The 15,711-nt window shown below is 37.2% G+C and overlaps 1 protein-coding gene across 1 annotated transcript in view; it reads right to left on the bottom strand.

Moving 5' to 3' along the window:
- Positions 1–1,141: 1,141 nt before the first annotated feature.
- The window catches only part of ADGRG7 (adhesion G protein-coupled receptor G7), a 93,199-nt gene continuing 78,629 nt past the window's right edge, over positions 1,142–15,711 (bottom strand). Inside the window, 1 exon segment of the mRNA XM_067033516.1 lies at positions 1,142–1,402. Within this exon segment, the coding sequence (XP_066889617.1) occupies positions 1,142–1,402 (261 nt within the window).

The following is a 15,711-nucleotide window of genomic DNA, read 5'->3' on the forward strand; positions in this document are numbered from 1 at the left end:
CCATCTAGGGATGGCACTATAACACCACTAAAAACACTAACCTCTGAGAATTGCTTTACTTCTATATTCTCTTCCTTTTACTTTTTTCCATTATCCTGTAAGGTCTCAATTATACTACAGATGAAATATGCTCTTGGCTCGCCTAGAAATCCAACAGTCATTTACAACCATTTCTATAAAAAAAAACGCATGTTCTTTAGAGCGTGGTAAGAAGAGTATGCCACAGCTCACGTGACATTTGTTAGTCCCTTAGTTCAGTGCACTCACAGCAGCTGCCTAGTTTATGACAAAACAGAACACAGCAATCCAAAGACTCTATCTCCTAAGTCCAGTGGGAGGGCTCCCCAAACCAGTGGAGGTCATTTTTTATTTAGGAAGCCATTAATAATTTAAGTGCTTGAAACTCCATGAGCGGCTTGATCTTTTAAAAGCCATAAGGGGTGATTGTGACTAACTTTTCATTTTTTGAGCCTCACTGTCATTTCATCAATAAAAGGGTAGATATATCAAGAAGCGGAAGGAAATATTCAGAGGCTTTAGCAACGAGCTAATATTTCTATGTCTCAGTTCCCATTTCTCACGGAGTCAATTCCTCTGGTCATAAAATATGCTCTTTTAACAGAAAAAAAAATACACTTTCCAGAGGTTAAATTGGTGCAAAATTCTTAATTGGAAATAAGAGTATAAGCACATACAAATTTAAAATATTCACAGATCAAAAGTATGATACATACAAGCTACTCCCTTCAGTGTTCACCAAGAGTCATTTTGTTCTGGAGGGTAAATTTTTCTCCTCATGCCCTGTATAGTAAACAGTAAAAGAATTTTTTAGGTTCTATATTTTTATCAAACTTTGTCACATAGACTTTATGATGTATGGAGCAATGATAATCTTGAATTATCTTGAAAGCTGAGTGGCATTCTTCACTTCACTGGAGTAAGAATCTATTGAATAACAGAAAAACTACCAAATCCACTATCCCTGATGATAATAAACAACAGGTTTTACCTGATTCTTAACCTTAAGCAAAATATACTGAGGGAGACTTTGAGAAGACTGGGTAATAAAGGAAGGAAACAGAAAAAGTGAAACACATGAGTTGAATAAAAAGAGGACCACAAAAGGTAACAGTTTTACTGTCTAGATGCTTGGGTTTTCTTGGTCACTTTCAGACGATGCCATTTCCTTGGTAAGCATAGATGGCTCCAGCAGCCAAAAGCGTTCATTTAGGGCTGGTAATGACCTGAGCATGTTATACATCCTTACACGCAGCCTCAGTGGGGTCACTGATGGCAGCACTTTCACTCTCCCAGCAGTTAACGACAATGACCTCAACACTTCGGAAGCTTTACTCTGGAAGACTTTTGCTCTGACAGTGTGGAGGATAAAAATTTGCAACCCCTGGCAGACAGAATAAAAGTTTAATATTAGATAAGTCTTGAGATACAGAATAAGGGAAAAAATTGTAGTTCACCCTGCCACCCACCCTTCTTCATGTACAGGAACCTGAGTTTACCAGTCAGCAGCTGCTGTGTACTTTTTTGTCTAAGAGGCTTAGGGCAATATTCTTCTCATATCTGAAGTGCTATACGTAAGTAGTAGAGTTAAGAGACCTGAATTCAGGTCCCCATTGGCCACATGTTGGCTGTGCAACTGAGAGGCTTTTTTTCCTCCTGACGCCAACCAATTCTGACACCAACTGGGTGTCCTACAATTTAATTCAATTCTGACACTAACTACTCAGAGTTCGTGTCAGACGCTACAGGTGAAGGGCTCAGTCCCACAAGACTGCCCTCACTGGTGGTCAAGTAACAAGTATTAAGAGTATTAGGTCCCCGGGCTATCCACACTTCTGTCCAGCGTGCCTATTGCCTCCCCACTTCAGGTTTGATAATTTGCTGGAAAGTCTCACAGAACTCACTCAGGAAAGAGTTTTACTTACTATTACTTGTTTATTATAAAGGCTACAACTCCGGAACAGCCAAACAGAAGAGATTACAGTGCAAGAGCATGGAGCTTCCATGCCCTCTCTGAGTGTGTTACCCTGCCAGCACTTTAATCTGTTCACCAACATGCAAGCTCTCCAAACCCCTTCTTTTAGGGGTTTTTATAAAGTTTTCATTACATAGTTGTGATTGATTAAATCATTAGCTGTTGGTAAATGACTCAATACCCAACCTCTCTCCCATTCCTGGAGATTGTGGAGTGGGCTAGAAGTTCCAAGCTTCTAATCAAAGCTTGGTCTTTCTGGTGACCAACCAGCCTCCATACTGAAGCAATCTGGGGGCCTCAGAGACTGGTCATCTTATTAGCATGCAAAAAACACTCATCACTCCGGGGAGTCCAAGGATTAAAGGAACTGTGTGCCAGGAACTGAGGACAAAGACCAAATATTAATTTTTTAGTATACCACAGTAACTTTGTTCTTTTTCTGATGTCTATGATCTTCGATTTACTAATGGGGCAGATTGACTATGGGTTACCTAATTCTTCTTACAGTTCAGACATTCTATGATTCTACATTTCTTGGAGTTTTGGTAAAATAACTAGAAGTTTGGTATGTTTAAGGACAAAAATAATTTTTAAGCACTTCTACTCATTGCTTTTCTGTATGTTACATATGAAGACCAGATGTGCACAAGTAATTAACCCACAAAAGACTGAACACTATTTTCTATACATTTTTTAAATGTACAGAACCACTTATTGCAGTCCTATTAATACCAGACATTTGCTTTTTCTTCAATCTTCATCATTTAATCCTTCTCATTTGGTCCTAACTTCAACCCTATAAGATAAGCTTCATTACCCCATGTTACAGATAAGGAAACTATAGCTCAGACAAATTAAGTAAGTTGCCCAAAATTATCCAACCAGTAATCAGTAGAGTCTGGAATTAAACTGTATGTTTGGCTCCAAAACTCCTCTATCCAATACACTACTCTGTCTCTTGCTTGTAACTGTAATAGAAAGATCATGTAAAGTGTATTACAGCATCTAAAAAACCCTGGTAATCCCTAATTAATATCCTTTGTGGAAAAACAGATTAAATAATATCTGCCGTTGAGTTGAGAATATTGTGCCAATCTTCATTTCTTGATTTTGACAATGTTATACAAATCTTATTGGGAAAGCTGGTCAAAGAGTACACGGGAACTCTGTACTATCTTTGCAACTTATTGTGGAAGACTATTTCAAAATGAAAAAGTTATTTTAAAAAAAAACCATGGATGTCTCCCAGATTGGCATCTATTAGGCTCCAAGCCTTAAAAGGATTATTTCTAGAATCATATCCTATGAATACCGTTACAGACTTCTGGTGCTATGGTTTGATAACTGAGAATTTGACTAATAAAATCAATACATATTGGCAAGGGATAGACTAGTTCTTTGGCCAAAAGCAGGAAGATTAACTTGATTAGGATATCTACTCTCCTGAAGAAGGCCTTGATGACATAAGGAAGTTTTCAGTGGGACATGGGTTTCAGGAGGACAAAAGTGGCTACTGGCCATCCTGGTTGTTCAAGGGAGAGAAATTTGTTTTGGAGACATGAAAAATCTGGTCCCTAGAGAAGCATCCTCTTTGCAGAGTACACTATTTCACCTGGATTTTCCAAACTTTAAACTCTAAGGTAAAGATAAGACTGGATAGGGCTTCCCTGGTGGCACAGTGGTTGAGAGTCCGCCTGCTGATGCAGGGGACATGGGTTCGTGCCCCGGTCCGGGAAGATCCCACATGCCGCGGAGCGGCTGGGCCCGTGAGCCATGGCCGCTGGGCCTGCGCGTCCGGAGCCTGTGCTCCGCAACGGGAGAGGCCACAACAGTGAGAGGCCCGCGTACCACACAAAAAAAAAAAAAAAAAAAAAAAGACTGGGTAGAATTTCTGGTTGTACAATTATTAGGGAAAAACCTAGACCATGGAGAATCCATAAAGCTACCATCCTGAGGGACTCTGTCTGAATGGACTTCCAATATTTCCGTGCTCCCTAAAATCCCAAAGATGTTATCTGAAAAGACAAAACCTATGGGTCAAACTAATTCTCACTAGCACAAAGATCAAACTATACCTTTTAAGTAGTATCTGTAGCAGTTAGTAAATGTTTATTAGAATTATAGATTATTCTAAATCTAGAAGGAGCGTTCCAGGTGAACTAAGCTAGTTGTTCCTATTCTTTAGTATACATAACAATCACCTGAAGATTCCTAGCTCTTAGCCCACAGGTTCTGACTGAGTTGGTAAGGGGTGGGGCCCAGGAATCAGCATTTTAACACATTATGTAAATTCTCATGTAGGCAATATTCAAGCTCACTTTGTAAAGCACTGTGTTAATGTTAACAGCCACCCTTCATTTTATATTTTACATCCCTCACTCAGAAAGGATTTTCCTAAAATCATATGAATAATTAATTGTAGAGCTGGAAGACAGCTTAAATCTCCTGCCTTTTAGTCCAGTACTCCTGCCACATGGCCACCTTCAATTCTGCCATAAAGTATTAACATTTTGTAACAAGCCTCTATTTTGTAATATGCCTCTCCCGTGCATGGAGGAGAGAATATCCTTGCCTAGACCTTCTTTTAGATAATTTTCTAAATTACTGGTCATTCTGGGTGACAAATCCATGACTCAGCTGGCAATCCCTGACTAAGCTTACACTACTTATTGCCCTTCTGGGCAGTTTCCATTGGGTGTTGCAAACAGTAAAGGTCTGCCTTATATCCATTCAAATTTGGTGGCAGGCACACATCTATTGTTTAATGGAGTTATTCTCAAAAAGCACTGGAGAGGGCTGCCTGGGATAGAGGGTGAGATCCTACACACATTAAACCTGGTGGTAGCAATTCAGATAGTCAAGCAGCTCCCCACACTGCATTCTACAGGCTCTCCATCACTGTGGTCAAGCCAAAATGACTTAATGCCCTCCGCAGTGATTTCCGTTTTGTATCAGACTTCCCTCCTCAATGATACTTGACCAGAGCCAGAAACAACCAACACTGAGACAATCATCAAATGTGCAGTTTTTTCACAAAATATTAGAGAAGTATAGCCCATCCCAGTATCAAACTAGATGTTATCTACTGTGAAAGATACGCAGAAGTATGTTTCTTACACTAAAGAACTGATAATCTAGTTGAGAAGATGAGACTTGTACCCATAAAAAGCTAATTTTTTAGTACAAGGAAAAAAGGGACAAATGAACTTATAAAACTACAATAATTCTATTGTATTTGATAACAAATTTATTTATTTAATTCATAGTTGAATTAATAAATCTAGAATTTGAAAACATCATTTTAGGGACTTCCCTGGCAGTCCAATGGTTAAGACTGTGGCTCCAGTGCAGGGGGTGACGGTTCGATCCCTGATCGGGGAACAAGATCCCACATTCCACGTAGTAAGCCCAATAAGTAAATAAATAAATACCTTCATTTTAAGGAATTAAAGCCTATAAGTGAATAATCTATGTGGATTGTACCAATGTCACTTTCCTGGGTTTTATTTATTTTGGGGGGGGGAAGAAGATGTCTTTTATTTTTATTTATTTCCTTTTTTTGCTGTTATAATTTTTTTAATGATCTATTATAGTTATATAAGGTGTTATCACTGGAAGAGCTGGGTGAAGTCTACATAGAAACTCTCTGTACTATTTTTATAACTTCTTATGAGTTCAAAATTATTTCAAAAAATATTCTTATGGGTGATATAAGAGTGGGAAGAACCAAAAAAAAAAAATTCTGACCTTTCTCAGCCTTTTTTCCACAACATAAAATCTCATTAAGTTTATAGAATTTCAGTGGAAGAAAGATTATTGCCAAGAATTAAATGCCAAGCTAATCTAGGGTTCATGTGCCATGGTACCCAATGAAAAATTATCAGCTAGGAAAGTCCTCATTAATATTTACTAACTATCTTTTAAACAATTACTCCAAAATATGCTATCATTAATGAGAAATTCATTAAAATTAAGAAGTCAAAATAACATGACAATCTAATAAAGAAGACTGGCAAAAGGCATTGAAACTATTTAAATATAAGAAAATGAAGTTAATACAATTATCAAACAAAATTATAATTTAACAACAATAATTGTATGATAAATTTTAAATAATTTAACAATTAACAATATAATTTAACAACAATAATTGTATGATAAATTTTAAATTTTACCAATAAAACCAGGAGACAAGAGCAGCTAAACTGTGCTCATTTTACTCTCTTTAAAGGGGAGGAATCCTATATATAAAATAGGTAACTAATAAGGACCTACTGTATAGCACAGGGAACTCTACTCAATATTCTGTAATAGCCTATATGTAAAGAATCTAAAAAAGAAAGAATATATGTATATGTATAACTGATTCACTTTGCTGTACACCTGAAACTAACACAATGTTGTAAATCAACTATACTCCAATTTTTTAAAAAAGGGGAGGAATCAATACATATTGTTTTACTTTGGAAGTTGAAGATTGTATCTTATAAATTGTATTAATATTTAATAAACAAAAATAAGGGGATGAAAATGTTCTAATTGGAGAAAGTTAAATAAAAGAAAATATAATTTATATAGCACAACATATTAAAAAAGGGAAGAAATCATGGATACATGTATAAAAAGAAAATAAGATGACAGAATAAGATCAAACATACCAGTTTTGATAACCAATATTTAGCTATATAGATAAAAGTTTAACTTTTTAAATAAAATAGAAAAACAATGAGAAAATGATTTCAAAAACACAATCTGGAGACTTCCCTGGTGGCTAAGCAGTTAAGAATCCACCTGCCAATGCAGGGGACACAGGTTCGAGCCCTGGTCTGGGAAGATCCCACGTGCCGTGAAGCAACTAAGCCTGTGCACCACAACTACTGAGACTGAGCTCTAGAGCCTAGGAGCCACAACTACTGAGCCCATGTGCCACAGCTACTGAAGCCTGTGCACCTAGAGCCCGTGTTCTGCAACAAGAGAAACACCACAATGAGAAGCCCACACACCACAATGAAGAGTAGCCCCCACTCACCACAACTAGAGAAAGCCCATGCACAGCAACAAAGACCCAATGCAGAGAAAAATAAATAAAATCTATTAAAAAATACAATCTAAATATATGGGATCTAAAAAAAGGTAAGTCAAAAACAAAGTGACACAGAAAGGTTAATGACAAAAGAACTAACAGATTAGATAAGATCACATAAAAACAAATTAGAAGTTGCTACATTAATATATGGAAAATTAGATTTCAAGATAAAATAGGACTGAGAGTGACTTGTTATATTGATGAAAGTTATCATGCACCAGAAATATACATCCATGAATTTTTAGAAACATGATAATACAGCATTAATTTGTATAAAGACAAACAGTTAAAGAGAAGAAAAACTGGTAGAAAAGTGTAAAAGGGAATTTTACATGCCTATCTCTGGCTTTGATGAACAAGTTAAAGGTAAATAAGATTTTACGAAAGATAACTTGAAAACTATATCCCCTTGAAAAAGTACATATGTGACATATAAAAATATTGTCAGAAGATCATCTCAGTAAATATTAAATTGGAAAATTTTTTATACTAATAACAATCTACATAGAATTTTAGGAATTATACCTTTGCTTTCAGGGTTAGAGGTCTGGAGCTTAAGAAGCAAGCTCTCACTAAGGAGTGTCTTTTCTTGCCTCATGTTGGTGGTCCAGTGATCACCTTTGTTCACACAAATGATCCTGGTGCAGGGTGCATAGTTTAGAAGAAGGGTACTTTCCACTGTCGTTGGGAATGTAAATTGGTGCAGACGCTGTGGAACACAGTATGGAGCTTCCTCAAAAAAATTAAATATAGAACTACCATATGATCTAGCAATTCCACTTGTGGGCATACAACCAAAGAAAAGAAAAACATTAATTCAAAAAGATATGTGCACCCCCAATGTTCATATCAGTATTATTTATAATAGCCAAGATATGGAAGCAACCTAAGTGTCCATCAACAGATGAATGGATGAAAAATCAAAGGACATCTCCCATAACTTTAAAAGAAAAAAAAATGAAGATGTGGTATGTATGTACAATGGAATACTACTCAGCCATGAGAAGAATGAAATTTTGCCATTTGCAACAACATGGATAGACTTGGAGGGTATTATGATTAGTGAAATAAGTCAGACTGAGAAAGACACTGTATGAAATCACTTATGTGTGGAATCTAAAAAATAAAACAAACTAGTGAATGTAACAAAAAAGAAACAGACTCAGATACAGAGAACAAACTAGGGGTTACCAGTGAAGAGAGGGAAGAGGGGAGGGGCAAAATAGAGGTAGGTGATTAAGAGGTACAAGCTACTATGTATAAAATAAATAAGCTACAAGAATATATTGTACAACACAGGGAATATTTTATAAGAACTATAATCTTTAAAAATTGTGAATCACTATATCATATATATACCTGAAACTTACACAATACTGTAAATCAACTATACCTGAATTTTAAAAACAATAAATTAAAAAACAAGGGTACTTTCATTATATTCAAGTATAATTCACTCTGCCAACTCAGAAAAAATGGAACTCTATATACAGAGGGAAAAGTCCTTGTAATATTTTTCATCAGAGTAAAAGGAAATGTTTACTATGGGAAGAGGGATAGAATATGATGCACAGAGAGAAATTCCTGATTTCAAGGTTAAGTCTTTCAATAATGCCTCCTTGTTTAATCTTAAACTTTTGACATTCCCCATATATAATACACAAATACAAAAGAATAAAAACAAAAATCTTGTGAGGTCAAACAGAATTTTTATTTTCATGTAACATTTTGGTTCATCTATATGATTATTTTTGCCATGATGAAAATTAGAAGGTGACCATAATCCTTAGCCTAAATGTTGAGCTTCTCTCACAGTAGATACTCCCAAGATGTTAAAAGAATGGTTTCCAAAGAAAAAAAAGAATATAAATCTTCAATTCAGATTTTTTAAAACAAAGTATGAATGGAATTTTTTTTAAGATTTATTGTTAAATATATTCTTGAGATAAGTCTCAAGGAATAAAAGTATCTTCAGTCCTATGTATGACTTATGTCACAAAAACAACTTTATATGGTTCTGCTCCTATCAAATCAACCCTCTTGCAGATAAAAACTATAAACTCTGGACAAAATATTTTTAAAAACTTATATGAAGACATTGGAAGACAAGCAAAAGCAGTCAGAAACTGGAAGGGGATTCTACACTTAGGAAAAAGAGACTTCCACTGGGTAGGTTTCCATATTTTGTTTTGTGCTTAATATCTTTTAGCCTGAAGTCACACCATAATCAGCCCAGGTAGGATGAGTAAACCTGGAGTTGAAACAGGCAGTCTTATTAGGTTGAAAAAACAGAAGACAGGGTTAAGGGCAACCACGGCAGCTGGAAAGCAAGTAACAGTATGGATATGAATATCCAGGAGAAGACAGAGAGGAGGAGCTCCAGAGTCTGTTTATAAACTCTGCCCAAATCTCTGATTAACCTATTAATTACAAATGGATGGGATGGACTCCAAGAAGCACAGGTAAGGCTAAAATCACTAAACAGATTTCAGCTGCCCACCCTAGGAAGAGATAGAGTTTTCAATTTTAGTCCAGCTAAGTTAATCATATGGCAACTCCACTCTTGGTAGGAATATAGCAGAATGCAGAGTTGCTACAGTGTAGGATCTATAATGCTCTGGAAATAATTGAAATTACCAAACACATGAAAAAATATGGCCCATACTAAAGAAAAACAGCAATCAATGGAGAATGACCAAAATGACCCAGATGTTAAATTTAGCAAACAAGAAATTTAAAGTACTATTACAACATACTTACAGATGTATTCATAGAGTACAAAAGAAAACGTACTCATAATGAGCCAAAGATAAGGAAATATAAGCAAAATGTACTACTATAAAATATAACAAAACAAAAATTTGTAAACTAAAAAAGTACAATATCTGAAATAAAAATCACTGGATAGGCTCAAGAGCAAACTGAAGATGACTAAAGAAAAAACTCAGTGTCCTTGGAGACAGATCACCAGGATGATCCAGTCTGATGAATAGCAAGGAGAAAGAATGAGAAAGAATGAACAGAGCTCAGGAACCTGCAGAACAATATTAAATTAACTAACATGTATTTAGAGTCCCAGAAAGAGAGAAGAGAGAATGGGACACAAAAACTATTTGAAAAATAATGGCTGAAAATTTCTCAAATTTGATGAAAGACATAAATTAATAGATTCAAGAAGCTCAGCAATCCCAAGCAGAATAAATGCAAAAACTAAACTAAAATAATATAATATCTGGGCACATTATAGTCAAAATGATAAAAGTCAAAAATAAAGGGAAAACCCTGAAAATAACCAGAGGAAAGTAACACATTATATAACAGGAGGAAAAAATGCAAAACATTGAAGATGTCTCATTAGAAACTGGAGCCACTTTGTGAAATTAATTCTTCATAATGCTAAAAGGAAAAAAAAAACTCTGTCAAGTCATAATTCTATATCCAGTGAAAATGTTTCTCAACAATGAAAGCTAAATAAAGACATTTTTAGGTAAAAGAAAACTGAAAGAATTTTTCACCAGAATATATATACTAAGAAATTCTAAAGGAAAGTTTTCAGCCTGAAGGGAAACAAAATCACATGGAAATTCAGATCTTCAAGAAGGGATTAAGAACAAGCAAAAACAATAACACTGCATTGTGGGGTTTATAATGTATGCACATGTAGTACTTCAGACAACTATAACATAAAGGAAGGAAGAATAACACGTAAGCTTATACCGTTACAAGAGTCTTAGATTTTAGTGGAAGTGGTAAAATATTAACTCTGTTGAGTATGGAAAGTTAAGGATGTATAATGTATCCATAAATCAACAGAAAATATGCTGGGATATTGCTTAATAACCAACATATAAATTAAAATGGAATCCTAGTAATACTAAATTTACCCAAAAGTAGGCAGGAAAAGAGGAACAAAGGAATAAAAAATAGAGTGGCAACAGAAAGCAAATAGTAAAATTTTAGACATAAATTCATGCATATTAATAATTACATTAGCTCAAACAGACTAAACACTCAAAAGACAGAGACTGCCAGAATTGATAAAAGACCCATCTACTTGCTGTCTGTAAGATACATACTTTAAATATAAAGGAACAGATAGGTTGAAAGTGAATGGATGAAAAAATATGTATCATGTAACCAATATGCATAAGAAGGCCGGATATCAGATAAAGTAGACTTCATGACAAAAGCATTATCAGAGTTAAGGAGGGACATTTCCAAATGATAAAGGGTCAATTCATTCAAAGACATAATAATCATGAATGTCTATGCATCTAATAGCAGAACCTCAACACATGTGATGCAAAAATTGACAGAATCAAGGAGAGAATAAACAAATTCACAGTCACAGTTGGAGATTTTAGCATTCCTTTTTCAGCAGTTGAGAGAACCAAAAATGTTGGTAAGAAAATCTGTATGGTACTAACAATCACTTTGATCCTATTGACATTTTTAGAACACTATACCCGACAACTACAGAATACCATTCTTTTCCAAGTTAAATGTTTTGTTCATCAAGATAGACCAAATGCTTGTCAGTCCATAAAATCAGTCACATTAAATTTAAAAGAATTAAAAGAAAAAAATTCAGGGCTTCCCTGGTGGTGCAGTGGTTGAGAGTCCGCCTGCCAATGCAGGTGACATGGGTTCGTGCCCCGGTCCGGGAGGATCCCACATGCCATGGAGCGGCTGGGCCTGTGAGCCATGGCCACTGGGCCTGCGTGTCCGGAGCCTGTGCTCCACAACGGGAGAGGCCACAGCAGTGAGACGCCCATGTACCTCAAAAAAAAAGAAAAAGTTCAGACACAACTTACCAAGACTGAATCAGGATGTAATAAAAAAATCTAAATGGAGCAATAATGAACAAGGAGATTGAATCAGTAATTTAAAATCTCACAACACATAAAAGCCCAGGACAAGATGGCTTCACAGGTGAGCTATACCAAACATTTAAAGAATGAATACCAAACCTTCTCAAACTCTCCCAAAAAAAGTGAAGATGAAAAAAAAAGGGGGGAAGATGAAGGAACACTTGCAAACTCTTTACAGGGCCAGCATCACCCTAATACTGGAGCCAGATAAGGACACTATAAGAAAAGAAAATTACAAGCCATATTCCTGATGACCATAGATGCAAAATCCTCAACAAAATATTAGCAAACTGAATTCAAAAATACATTAAAAGGATCATACACCATGATCAAATGGGACTGAACCCTGGAAGCAAGAATGGTTCAACATATGCAAATCAATAAATGTGATACACCACATGAGCAGAATGAAGGACAAAAATCAGGATCATTTCAATAGGTGCAGAAAAACTATTTAACAAAATTCAACATCCTTTATGAGAAAAACTCTCAACAAATAAGGTATAGAAGGATTGTTCATCAACATAATAAAGGCCACATCTGACAAGCCCATAGCTAACATCACACTCAATGGTGAAAATTAAAAGGCTTTCCTCTAAGACAGGAATAAGACAAGGATGCCCACTCTTGCCACATCCATTCAACATAGTACTGGAAGTCCTAGTCAGAACAATAGCCAGGAAAAGTACTGGAAGTCCTAGTCAGAACAATAGCCAGGAAAAAGAAACAACAGGCATCCAAGTTGGAAAGGAAAAAATAAAACTGTCTCTGCTAGCAGACAAAATTATCTTAAATACAGAAAACCCAAAAGACTTCACCAGAAAACCAGAACTAATAAATAAATTTAGTAAAGTTGCAGGATAAAAAAATAAACTTACAGAAATCAGTTGCAGGAGACCTTCAAGATGGTGGAGGAGTAAGACATGGAGATCACCTTCTTCCCCACAAATCCATCTACATGTGGAACAACTCCTACAGAACACCTACTGAACGCTGGCAGAAGACCTCAGACTTCCCCAAAAGCAAGAAACTCCCCACATACCTGGGTAGGGCAAAAGAGAAAAGAAAAAATGAGACAAAAGAATAGGGATGGGAGCTGCACCTCTGGGAGAGATTTGTGAAGGAGGAAAGGTTTCCACACACTAGAAGCCCCTTTGTGGGCGGAAACAGCGGGTGGTGGAGGGGGGAAGCTTTGGAGCCATGGAGGAGAGCTCAGCAACAGGGGTGCAGAGGGCAAAGTGGACAGATTCCTGCATACAGGATTGGTGCTGACCAGCACTCACCAGCCTGAAAGGCTTGTCTGCTCACCCGCCAGGGCGGGTGGGGGCTGGGAGCTGAGGCTCGGGCTTCGGTAGGATCCCAGGGAGAGGACTGGGGTTGGCTGCATGAACACAGCCTGAAGGAGGCTAGTGCACCACAGCTAGCTGGGAGGGAGTCTGGGAAAAAGTCTGAAACTCCCTAAGAGGAAACAGACCATTGTTTTAGGGGGCGCAAGGACAGGGGATTCAGAACACCACCTAAATGAGCTCCAGAGATGGGCACGAGCTGCGGCTAACAGCATGGACCCCAGAGACGGGCATGAAACCCTAAGGCTACTGCTGAACCCAAGAAGCCTGTGTGCAAGCACAGGTCACTATCCACACCTCCCCTCCCAGAAGCCTGTGCAGCCTGCAATTGCCAGGGTCCCGTGATCCAGGGACAACTTTCCCGGGAGAACACATGATGCACCTCAGGCTCTTGCAATGTCACGCTGGCCTCTGCCACTGCAAGCTTGCCCCACATTCCATACCACTCCCTACCCCCAGCCTGAATGAGCCAGAGCCCCCTTATCAGCTGCTACTTTAACCCCATCCTGTCTCAGCAAAGAACAGACACCCTCAGGTGACCTACATGCACAGGCGGGGCCAAATACAAAACTGAACCCTGGGAGCTGTGCAAACAAACAAGAGAAAGGGAAATCTCTCCATGCAGTCTCAGGAGCTGTGGATTAAATCTCCACAATCAACCTGATGTACCTTGCATCTCTGGAATACCTGAATAGACAACGAATCATCCCAGAATTGAGGCAGTGGACCTTAGGGGCAACTGTAGACTTGGGATTTGCTGTCTGCATCTAATTTGTTTCTGGTTTTAAGTTTATGTTAGTTAAGTATTTAGAGTTTATTATCATTGGTAGATTTGTTTATTGATTTCATTGCTCTCTTCATTTTTTTTCCTTTTATATATAGATTATTTTTCCTTCTTCTCTTTTTGTGAGTGTGTATGTGTATGCTTCTTTGTGTGAGTTTGTCTGTATAGTTTTACTTTTACCATTTGTCCTAGGGTTCTGTCGGGGTTTTTTGTTTGTTTCTTTGTTTTTAATATAGTTTTCAGTGCTTGTTATCATTGGTGGATTTGTTTTATGGTTTAGTTGCTCTCTTCTTTCTATCTTTCTTTTTTAAATTACTTTTTGATTTATTTTTAGTAATTTTATATTTTAAAAACTTTTATTTTATTATATTTATTTCTTTCTTTCTTTTCCAGCTTTTCTTCTGAGCCATTTGATGGGTAGGGTCTGGGTGCTCTAGCCAGGTGTCAGGCCTGTGCCTCTGAGGTGGGAGAGCCGAGTTCAGGACATTGGTCTACAAGAGACCTCCCAGCTCCAGGTAATATCAAATGGTGAAAGCTCTCCCAGACATCTCCATCTCAATGTTAAGACCCAGCTCCACTCAATGACCAGCAAGATACAGTGCTGGAAACCCTATGACAAACAAATAGCAGGACAGAAACACAACCCCATCCATTAACAGAGAGGCTGCCTAAAATCATAATAAGGTCACAGACACCCCAAAACACACCACTGAACACGGTCCTGCCCACCAGAAAGAAAAGATCCAGCCTCATACACCAGAACACAGGCACCAGTCCCCTCCACCAGGAAGCCTACACAACCCACTGAACCAAACTTCTCCACTGGGGGCAGACACCAAAAACAATAGGAACTATGAACCTGAAGAGTGCAAAAAGGAGACCCCAAACATAGTAAGTTAAGCAAAATGAGAAGACAGAGAAACACAAAGCAAATAAAGGGGCAAGGTAAAAACCCACCAGACCAAACAAATGAAGAGGAAATAGGCAGTCTACCTGAAAAAGAATTCAGAGTAATGATACTAAATATGATCCAAAATCTTGGAAAGAGAATGGAGAAAACACAAGAAACATTTAACAAGGACCTAGAAGAACTAAAGAGCAAACAAACAATGCTGAACAACACAATAAATGAAATTTAAAATTCTCTAGAAGGAATCAATAGCAGAATAACTGGGGCAGAAAAACGGATAAGTGACATGGAAAGTAAAATAGTGGAAATAAATACTGCAGAGCAGAAGAAAGAAAAAAGAATGAAAATAATAGAGGACAGTCTTAGAGACCACTGGGACAATATTAAATGCACCAACATTCGAATTACAGGGGTCCTAGAAGAAGAAGAGAAAAAGAAAGGGACTGAGAAAATATTTGAAGAGATTATAGTTGAAAAACTCCCTAATATGGGAAAGGAAATAGTCAATCAAGTCCAGGAAGCACAGAGAGTCCCATACAGAATAAATCCAAGGAGAAACACACCAAGACACATATTAATCAAACTATCAAAAATTAAATACAAAGTAAAATATTAAAAGCAGCAAGGGAAAAACAACAAACAACATAGAAGGGAATCCCCATAACATTAACAGCTGATCTTTCAGCAGAAACTCTGCAAGCTAGAAGAGAGTGGCAGGACA

This window comes from Kogia breviceps, chromosome 5, assembly GCF_026419965.1.
Source record: "Kogia breviceps isolate mKogBre1 chromosome 5, mKogBre1 haplotype 1, whole genome shotgun sequence".
NCBI lineage: Eukaryota > Metazoa > Chordata > Mammalia > Artiodactyla > Physeteridae > Kogia > Kogia breviceps.